At 42.6% G+C, this 11183-nt stretch overlaps 1 protein-coding gene across 1 annotated transcript; it reads left to right on the forward strand.

Annotated features, from left to right (window-relative positions):
- Positions 1-1231: 1231 nt before the first annotated feature.
- On the forward strand, positions 1232-10745 carry LOC112276839 (protein argonaute PNH1). Its single transcript, XM_024508590.3, has 20 exons — positions 1232-1879; positions 3282-4368; positions 4556-4764; positions 4900-5049; positions 5182-5315; positions 5499-5605; positions 5746-5852; positions 5981-6236; positions 6446-6625; positions 6770-6892; positions 7240-7399; positions 7554-7675; positions 7831-7968; positions 8131-8273; positions 8514-8576; positions 8752-8951; positions 9122-9195; positions 9412-9506; positions 9823-9854; positions 10064-10745. Exons 2-20 carry the CDS (start codon positions 3364-3366, stop codon positions 10285-10287), a joined length of 3522 nt encoding a protein of 1173 aa, XP_024364358.1. The 5' UTR covers positions 1232-1879; positions 3282-3363; the 3' UTR covers positions 10288-10745.
- Positions 10746-11183: the final 438 nt, after the last annotated feature.

Raw genomic sequence — 11183 nt, forward strand, 5'->3', positions numbered from 1 at the left:
TTATGCAACATTAAATAACACTCATTAGAAAATATGATAACAAAACATTTGAAAATGTAAAAAAAGTGATCTTGTAATTACAGTTTTGGGAACACCCCTCTATCTTATCCAAATAATACAAAAGAGTTTAATTTTACAAATGGATTTAAACACATAATGGCATGTTCATAAATGGTTTCATTGCGTAAGATTGCCTTAATCTGAACCTTTCACTAATGTCATCTATGTGTGTGTAAATTTTTTTCCCTTTAAACTAAATTAATATATATATATATATATATATTTTTTCCCCTTCTGTTTTATTAGACGTCTATCTTACAAGCACTATGAACATACACATTGGATTATAACGTTCATTCGCGCACACAAGCATCGATCATCGACACCGCATCCATCCTCCCATACACGCCATCTGTTCATCCACTTGGAGTGGATGAAGAAATCCAGGTACGAATGAACAAGACCCACCATCCATCCAGATTCGAGTTCCTTCATGGCATCTGGGGTTAAAGGATAAGCAGCCAACGAGAACGTGAGCTGAATGGAAACAAAACCCCACAATAAAAGAGAGCTCCCTCCTTTGCAATCGTGGCCGTCCATCGCGTCGCAGGAGGAAAAGGTCATCGCCGCCGTCGATTAACAATTCCGTCGTCAGGCGCGGGACAAATAACCGGAGCTAGTCAGTTTATTTATTTATAATAATAATAACAATAATAAATAACAATAATCCAGGATGTACTTGATCATGATTACTCCCTACGAAAACCTGTGGCACTGCTTCCATAATTCATCCATCCATATATTCATCCACAAGGCTATGCATGCAAGGATGGGAGGGAAGGGTGAGCGGGCATGGGTCCATTGGGCATAGGGAAGGACGGGTGTGGTGATAGGTCGTGGATGTTGGGCGGGCGGGGGAGGGGCCATTCTGTCTTAGCCCTGAGCCCTGACCCCGTGCCGTGGCCATGGGGCCAGGGGGTTGCTTCGTTCGACTCGTTGCAACCTCAGCAGAGAGAGAGTCTACTATGAATGGCCACACTACTTGTCAGTGCAGCTTTTCTTTCTTTCTAGCTGGTTTTCTATTTTCAAATTCCCTATCATGCTGCTACTGATGCGCAGGGATGATGTCGTCGTCGTCGTCGTCGATTCTTCCTCTTCATCCACTACTAGTTCTTCTGTGCCAGACGACGAAGTGAGTCACCCGAGCTTCCGCAATATATAGCCGCTTGCGCACTCGGGGCTGACTTTTGGAGTGTGTATTGTTGCGTTGGGCCCGGGATAGTTTGAGCTAGAGCTATCTATCGGGGGTGTTATCGAGTTGCGGTTCGGTCTCGGCTGACAATTTATGCCGTGGTTAGATTGTTGATCACGCTCTCTTCATTGTTCCTTGTCTCGCTCGTTTTTCTTGTGTGTCAGACTTCCTCCATTTGTGCCAGAGATTGAGAGACAGATAGTGAGAGAGTGAGAGAGGAGCAAAGGGATCACGGATTGGTGGTGGAGGCCGTGGAGGTTTTTGTTGCCTGCTCTAGGAACCGGCTGCGCGGCCTATATTTGTCGTTTAGGGTATGTGTGTTTTTGGTGCTGGAGAGGTGAGTTTTCTGGGAGTGGTCGTGATCGCCTTCTTATCAGTGTGGACTGAGTGTCAGGATAACTAAGCTACGCGTCTGCGTCGTGTGATTGTGAAGCCGCTCTCAGGTGGGATAAGCTCTGGCCTGCGCGCGTTTGGCCGCGGCAGGGGTCGGGTTTCCCTCGTATCGGCCCATGGTTTTTTCCGTCTGTCTTACTGCTGTGGTGCGGAGGTATCATCTTCGCTGGGGCTTGGGAAGACGCGGATTGGTCTTGCAGCAGTTGTAGATTATTGCGGTGTGGTGAAGTTCCGGTGAGTGTGGCACTATCTCGAGAAGGAAGGTCGATTATCGAGGTTTTGGTATATTTGGTGCATTTATGAGGATGAGAAGCTGATTTGCTTCTTGCAAGAGGGCGAGGGTTGTCAGTGTTCGTCTAGGTTACGGGAAAAATTCTTCTGTACTGCTTGGCGCGCTTAGCAGTCTGGACGATTTTCCTTCACCATGAGTACAGGCGCCGTGATCAGGTGCTTACAAGATCTGAATTTTACATGAACTGGCGGTATGATCAGGTCGTCGTCAGTGCCACTTTAGTTTGCAATGGTGTAAGGACCAGGTTCGTGTAATGTCTGTGGAGAAGCATCGGAAGTTTTGAGGATTATGAGGTGGGCGTGTGGCATGAAAGCATTCGAGAAAGGAAAAGAAGGTGTGGTCGACCAGGTCTACTGACTTTGGTCAGTTGGTGCCTGGACAGTTGACTGATAGTGCTATTGAGTGGCTGGGCAACAGGACATGGTTTCTTATGTAGTGGCATTGCAATCCTTGACCTGTCTGCTCTAAGGCGACAGGTTGGCTGTAGATGGTCGGGTTGACATAGAGCTTGGAAAATGTCCTATCACCTCCTCATTCACTGTTGAATACTTAATTTAGTAGAGGTTAGGGTAGCGTAGTTCGATTTGGTCAGGGTCAATGCGTTACCTTTCACTGCCGTTCTGTGGTGACTTCTAGTTTTTCTTCTTCGTCTGTCAGATGCGACCTAAGTTCATTACTTAGAGTTCCAATGGCTAATCCCAATTCGCACTGGACTTGACTGTATCAACATGAACTAGAAACTTGTCTCCTGGTGCAGGAACTTCCGATGGAGGTCGCAGTTGCTGCATGAGTCACAATGTGGTTTATCTGCATGGACAGGAGTTCAGTGCGGGTTCAAAGTAGTAGGAATTATGTGTCAGATGTCATGTTCTGTAACGAAGGTTCAACTTTTCGTGATCGACTTCTGTTTATCGTTCTTGCGCGCTTCTTTCGGGGGTTATGGGCTACTGCTATGTAGTGCTGACATCGCTTTTGAACTTTGTAATTTTCGTTCTAGTGACTACCAGGGCAGTGACAAGTGATTAAACTGTGAGAATTGTTGTTTTTAGAACAGTTGGCATTTGTACATTAGACTGACATGTCTATGTACCCTTCTTCATAGTTCTGATTTTTTGCAATCCTGTAGTCGTGGCCACATGTTATTTGATTGCTATCGTCATTCTGGCGTGCATGTTACTCCTTTTTGTTGATGGAAATTTGATATTGGTTTTCAGATGCACTTTGCACGTTCCTTTCAGTGAAAAAAATATAAATATATTCGAGCGAATTTTGACATAGCAGGGGTTACAATATCAATTTCCTCCCCGAAGTGCTTATTCCAGTGATTTTGGTTTTCTGCAACAGGTAACGACTGACCGTTTAATAGATCCAGCGGCGGACCTGGAAATCATCAGCAGCCAGGCTCCCTTAACATTCATTTGTCATCATGCCGCGGAGACGCAAGACCCCGCGAGAACTTGAGGAGAGTGACCGAGCTCAGGCTTTAGTGGAAGCCCAGAATTCGGCGCCAGCTGAAGCAGGAGAAACAGAGGGATCAGCACCCTCAGCTCGCTCATCGGCACCTGGTTTGAAGCGGACTCCCGCTTCTGCTTCGGGTCCATCAGGGTCTGCAGCTCCGTCTCCGGGTCCTGTCGCATTACCAGTGCCTGTACAAAATGCCGATCCTCAGCCTGCGGAAAGACAAGGCCATGGTCAAGCCCACTCTCAGAATGTAGGAGAGGGAGGACAAGGCCAATGTTCGGTTCAACCTCAGGGGCAAGGACAAGAGTCTGGTCAAGGACAAGGATCGGGGCAAGGACGCGATGAATCCAGTAGCGGTGGACCTCCTGGGCGTGGGAGGGGTATGTGTGGAGGCGAGCGAGGTTCTGGAAGGAGAGGTGGTAGGGGCCGTTTTAATCAGGGCCCACCACACAGCACACTCCACCAAAATGTTCCTGGCTCTTTTAGTCCTCATCGTGAACAATATCGTGGCCAGAATGGGCATGACTATTACGAAATGCAAAATCAGGGTTACAGCTCTCCTATGTATGGAAGGCCCTCCAGACCTTTCCAGCAACCGATTCCTCCAGCACCCAGACCTCTGCCCCAAGGGGGAAGAGGCCCTTCGTACCCAGGGCAAGCATATGGACGTGGCGGAGGTCCTCCTGCTCATTTTTCTGCATCACCTCCAAGTTACGGACCAGGTGTAGGTGCAGTTGTTGAGCAGTTTGGGTCGGTGGTTTTGGGTGGTGTGGGGCATAGTTCCAATGTTGGCCAAATTTCAGAACCCCATGTTTCTAAATATGAACAGCCATCCACACCTCCACCAATTTCTAGTAAACAGCTGAGGTTTCCTTTGCGTCCTGACAGAGGAAGGATTGGCCAATGGTGTATCGTGAAAGCAAATCATTTCTTTGCCGAGCCACCTGACAAAGATCTGCATCAATATGATGTATGTCGTCTCCTTTCTCGATGGCTTCATAATTGCTTTGCCGCATCAAGTACTTTGAACGTAATTTCATCGGAAATCCCAATGAGTGGATGTAATTTTGTGTCCTGTATAGTCTGCAGTTGTTGAATTTTTGTAAGGAAACATGTAGTCTAGTTGCTTGTACCTCATTGTATATGAAATATTACAGGTTACAATCACCCCAGAGGTTCCATCCAGAGGTATCAACAGAGCCGTCATGGAGCAGCTTGTTAAACTTTACAGAGAGTCTCACTTGGGCACTAGGCTTCCTGCTTACGATGGTAGGAAGAGTCTGTATACGGCTGGACCCCTTCCATTTCAGAGCAAGGAATTCGAGATCAGACTCTTGGACGAGGATGATGGGACCAACCAACCTAGGTGTGAATTGTTACTGGGAGTGTTTTTTTCTTTTGGTTTGGACATTGGCCTTAGCTTGATTTGAGAGTAGTACTAAATCTTAACTCATCCTTATGTTGCCCAAGGTCTCTTACAGATTTATGGGGTTGGCTGCAGACGGGAGAGGCCCTTCAAAGTTGTAATTAAATTTGCTGCCCGAGCAGATTTGGATCATCTCAGACGATTTCTTCTTGGGCGCCAAGCTGATGCTCCTCAAGAAGTCCTACAAGTCTTAGATATTGTATTGAGGGAGCTTCCTACCCATCGGTATGCTTCCTGTGTCAGCTTTCTGTACTTTTGGGAAGCATCTAAAAAATAATACTTGCATGCCTATTTCAGGGACAATGTGCATGTTCTTGCTATTGAAAGTCTGTCTGACAAGGAACTTTGTGCGCAAAGGTATTCTCCTGTAGGACGCTCTTTTTATTCTCCCAATCTGGGAACTCGACAGCCGCTAGGAGATGGTCTGGAAAGCTGGCGGGGCTTCTATCAAAGTATTCGACCAACTCAAATGGGGCTGTCCCTAAACATTGGTAACCACTGTTTCTTGCCCTACTGATCCGCATTGTCTTAATTGTGAAATATTGAAAGAGCTTATTGTTATTGAGGTTGAAAGCAATTTCTTACATGTGATTGTGGTCCACTATTCAATCTCTCTCTTCAAAGAGTGTGTGCCGAAAACGAGCTGATTTTTTTTTTTTTGTGGTTTTTTACAGACATGTCTTCCACAGCGTTCATAGAACCCAAGACTGTGATGGAGTTTATAGGGGATCTCCTCAACAAGGACGTGACACGTGGTCTATCCGATGCTGATCGCATGAAGGTGAGATTCCTTACACTTCCGAGTTTAGCCTGTCATCCGGACCCATTTGAAGTTTCTCCCATTATTTTTTTTCTTTTATATATTAACAAAAATAAGTTTTTTGGTGAGTAAGTCGTGGAACATTTGTGCTTGGTTTACAGATCAAGAAAGCTCTTCGTGGAGTTAAAGTGGAAGTGACTCATCGCGGAAGTATGCGTCGCAAGTACCGCATATCTGGGCTTACAAATCAGGCCACCAATGAATTGGAGTGCGTTCTAAACTTTTAAACTATCTTCCGGTTTCGAGTTTGATATTGCACACAAGACCTCTGTCTTATTGCGAAATATAGTAGGGTGAAACATATTGATTGGTATATACTTTTGGATGTTTTATCAGGTTCCCAGTTGATGATAATGGTACCTTGAAGTCTGTTACCGACTATTTTCGGGAGACGTATGGCTATGTTATCCGGCATCCATCTTTGCCTTGCCTCCAAGTAGGGAATGCTCAGCGTCCCAACTATCTTCCCATGGAAGTCTGCAAGATCGTTGAGGGCCAGCGGTACTCCAAACGGCTGAATGAGCGCCAAATCACCGCACTTCTTAAAGTTACTTGTCAGCGACCACGAGACAGAGAACACGCCATTATGAATGTACGTATCTACGAGTTGTCAATTTTTTGTACCACAATTAGTGTCTTTTTAATAGTACTCGGTTATTATGTGTTTGCTGCCTTCTGTACATGTAAAACTTAAGGTCTTTTAAGGTAAAGAAGAAAGGTCATTATGTTATAGGAACTAATATATATATATATATATATATATATATATATATATAACCTGGTTTTGGCTTATGGACACAGACGGTACACCATAATGCATACCATCAAGATCCTTATGCTCAAGAATTCGGAATTAGAATCAGTAATGAACTTGCGCAAGTAGAGGCTCGAGTCCTTCCAGCTCCACGGCTCAAGTACCATGACACTGGCAGGGAAAAAGAATGTCTTCCACAAGTTGGACAATGGAACATGATGAACAAGGTTTGTATCCGCATGGTTTTCTTCGACGAATGGATAAGCCAGTTCATGAATGTGCGATGAATTCTTCATTTTCAGATTTAATAATTAAAATCAAAATTACCATATCAAGATTATTGACTCGAATGAGTTCGGTTGGTTTTACAGAAAATGGTTAATGGTGGAATCGTCAACAACTGGGCATGCATCAATTTTTCACGCAATGTCCAGGAAAATGTTGCTAAGAGTTTCTGTCAAGAGCTGGCTCAGATGTGTCAGACATCTGGAATGGTAGGATAAAAAATTTCTGCTTATAATGGCTATGACACGTTTTTAGATATCTGAGAGATTGGCGTGACTTTTAGCCGATCTAGGTGATAGTTTTAGTTTGAAGATTCATTTACTCCCTTTGGTCTGTAGTGTTTCATTTTTGGAACTATGCACCGTTTTCTTCTATGTTCCAAGCCGCAAAAGAGATTTGTAATAATCATGTTTATTGCAGTGTGTTTGGAGCTATTTATAGTTTTTGTGCAAGGTTTATTCGATTTTGCTATCACATTCATTGGTTGGCTCTCGTTCGTTGCTACTCCGTATGGTACAGGCTGAACATTGTTGTGGTGTGTGATTATGTGTTGCAGCAATTTACTAGGGACCCCGTAGTGCCTCTTCAATATTATCACCCTGATAACTATGACCGAGCTTTGATTCATCTATGTGATGACGTGTATAAAAAGACGAAGGGCAAGAGCTTGGATCTCCTCATAGCTATTCTACCAGACAACAACGGGCCTTTATATGGTATGTTAAGGTTCTTGTTTCTATCAAACAGATTAAAACTCTTTCATTTAAGTCCTGACGACTTATGGGTAATGTTAACTTTGGCATAATCTGGTTGGACTTTTATTTGCGATTTTATTTAAGCTTGATTCTATCTATTGTGCATGGTATGTAGGTGATCTGAAGAAGCAATGTGAGACTGTCCTGGGAGTGGTTTCACAATGTTGTTTGACTAAGCATGTCTTCAAGATGAGCAAGCAGTATTTAGCAAATGTGGCCCTCAAAATTAATGTGAAGGTAATTTTAACTAGGTCGTAACTAGACTATGTATTTCAGGTCTTTCATACTGTTTTGTCAGTGTTATACCTACTCCTTGTCGTCTTGAATATAGAAACGTGGGTCTTTATAAGACTGATTTATGATTCTAATTGTGTCCATTGTACACTTCACAGGTCGGAGGTCGGAATACTGTTTTGGTAGATGCACTTTCACGCAAGATCCCTCTTGTCAGTGATATTCCCACTATAATATTTGGTGCAGATGTTACCCACCCTCACCCTGGAGAGGATTTCAGTCCTTCCATAGCTGCAGTAAGTTACTGTAACCAAGCGATTGCCCCCACTTATTAATAGCTGATAAGCTATATGTATTTAGGTCTCAATTGAGAAGTGTCGCCCTTGATTTTGAATTCTCTTAACGTGTACATAGTGCGCACGATTTCCTGGCGATGACATTTTGTCGTCTATATGCAGGTGGTAGCTTCGCAGGATTGGCCTGAGGTCACTAAATATGCCGGATTGGTGTGCGCTCAAGCTCACCGTCAGGAGTTGATTCAGGATCTGTACAAAGAGTGGAAGGATCCTCAGAAAGGCTTGATGACAGGAGGGATGATCAAGTAATCTTCTACTTGGAATTTGGCATACCTAATTAGTTTCATATTGGACGCTTTTTACTTGCTTGTATTATTATATTTGAAAGTTTCTTGGTGTAATTGGAAGAATATATGTACTAAATCTTAACGTCTATGTCAAGCTGCCCCACCTGGTAGGGTCAACAGCATTGGATCTTTAGTTGTGGTTTGCATCCTCGGCTACTTTCTGCCGCTGATTGATTGTGCTCCTGTGTTGTTTTATAGGGAGCTCCTGATCTCTTTCTGGCGCGCAACAGGTCAAAAGCCTCTTCGCATCATTTTTTACAGGTTTGCTTCAGAACTATTCACAAACTAGATTATTTGCATAAGTTCATGTAAAATTCGTGTGTAATGATGGTGTTTCTGGTGTAGTTCCTTGGGATGCTCCCAATTAGGTCTGGGGGCTTAGTTAAAACTAAATGTACGCATTGCCATGTTTGTTAACTAATTCTGTTGGTTCCAGGGATGGAGTTAGTGAAGGGCAGTTTTATCAGGTGCTTCTGTTCGAGCTGGACGCAATCAGGAAAGCTTGCGCTTCCCTTGAACCGGATTACCAGCCTCCAGTCACGTTTGTGGTTGTGCAGAAGAGGCACCACACTCGATTATTTGCCAACAATCACAATGATAATCGCTCTACGGATAGAAGTGGCAACATTTTACCAGGTGCAGTCATTATTTTCGTAGAATACATTGCTTTATTTATCTGCTTATATGGAAGTCATTTTCTTTGGCATTCTCAACCTGTGAGACTGCGGTATGGTGTTGTTGGACGCGTTGCTGTAACAACCGTGTTTACACTGACTAACTTCGACATCACATCCTTCGTATTTTAGGGACTGTTGTGGACTCGAAGATTTGTCACCCTACGGAGTTTGACTTTTATCTTTGCAGTCATGCTGGAATTCAGGTTCATATCCATTTTATACTTTTATTGATTTGTGAAATGTTTCATCTGCTAGAAATGTGGAAGCATATGTATCTTTGTAAGGAATAGAATTTCTGATCGCTTGCAATGCTAAGCTTTTGGGAGCTTGTTATTTTGCAGTTTCTAGATTTTGTGCATGTTAAGTATTTCTACTACTCTCGTATTTACTTCATGGAATCTGTGCTTATGATTTTACAGGGGACTAGTCGACCTGCACATTATCATGTACTATGGGATGAAAATAAATTTTCTGCGGACAGTTTGCAGTCGTTGACAAACAATCTTTGCTATACGTATGCTCTCCTTCAAACTTTAGTATTTGTATTCTATCTGTGGCTGATCTGTTCATTACTATGTTCTGTACGACAGCCCTTTTTCTGCTTACCAATTGCCGTTGTAGACAAAGACTCTCCTGCATAATCTTTTTCCTTTTTTTTGATTTATTTTGTTTACGTGAGATTCACTAGAAATGTATGACCGGAAGACTTAGCATTATAATGTTGAATGATCGTGTGTCGACAATCGTGGCTTTTCGGATAGCAATGTGCTAATTGTTTTGTTTTGTTTTTTGTTTTTTGTTTTTTGTTTTTTTTTTTTTTGTGAATATAGGTATGCACGGTGCACACGTTCAGTATCTATTGGTATGTCGCAGAATCCTGCTAATCCACATCATACTTTTTTGAATCGGAAACAATTTTGCCCTAGTGTTGTATCCATCAACCTCTTTAATCCGTGTTCTGCTTTTTTGTACCGGAGAATGTTCAAAATTCTAGATGCTTTGTCATTTTTAATTTAAGTGTGAGTTCACATTACTTACTAGAATACGACGTTCTCTAATGATGAATCGCAGTTCCTCCGGCTTATTATGCGCATTTGGCTGCTTTCCGAGCGCGCTTCTACATGGATCCAGAAGCTTCCGATACTGGATCTCTAACTAGTGGGATGGGAGGGGCTAATCGGAGCCAGTACACTGGATCAGCAACATCTCGTACCAATCGTGTGGTGGGAGGAAATGCTGTGCGTCCACTTCCTCCTCTGAAGGAGAACGTGAAGAGAGTCATGTTCTACTGTTAATGTTAATTTGGGATACCTACGATATCACGCTGTGGTAACTTGCTCGAATATCCCCTCATATTGGATGTATGTATCATTATGTTCAATTATGATATCTTGACTTGAGCAGTCAAGATCGACATCATGCTTCAAGGAATTAGGAAGGTAGGGTGCACTGATTGGCAATGTGGAGAATCTTTCTCTGCTATTGCATGTGGTAACAGCGGAGTTTGGTTTGTCTTGTATTGGGTTTGAAGTTGGATGTTACAAGCCGGATTATAATTTTAGTGACAAAGCAGTGTTTGGGAGTCAATTTTGTTTTCACTTTGTGTCTATCATTGCCAATACCAATGATACGATCAATCTGTGAATCTTGAAGTTTTCTTGCTTAGTGTTTAAACAGAATTGAAACCTATATTAGTGGTTTCAAGTATTGGAAAACTTCGCAAAAGCTGCTCTAAAGCTTAGTCTTGATAATATTGTTTTGTGTTGGTTTTGGAAATTAACCTCTTGTATGTTTGACCACATGCATGTATTGTGATCCTTGTTACTATTATTAGTTTATTTATTGTGGGGTGTGATTTCATTACATTTTCTATTGGTATATTGGTTATTTTATTTAATATTGTAATGAGGTGTTAAAGAGTAGCTACGCTGAGATTAATTGTTGAAAGATAACTTGGGATGGTTTCTAAACTCAATATATGATGATTTATTTATCTATGACAGGTACAGGCTGAAATTTCACTCAGACAAGGAAACCTTTTTATAAATTAGAAACTTTCATAAAATCATATCATTACAAAGTGTGTCTCAACTAAAACCCAAGCACTACATTTTTCAGGAGTTCAATCAAGATAATTGACATGATTTTATATATTAAAATAGTGTGATATAATAAAGAGAAATGCCACACA

The sequence above is a fragment of the Physcomitrium patens genome, chromosome 2 (genome assembly GCF_059467195.1).
Source record: "Physcomitrium patens ecotype Gransden chromosome 2, ASM5946719v1, whole genome shotgun sequence".
Lineage (NCBI taxonomy): Eukaryota > Viridiplantae > Streptophyta > Bryopsida > Funariales > Funariaceae > Physcomitrium > Physcomitrium patens.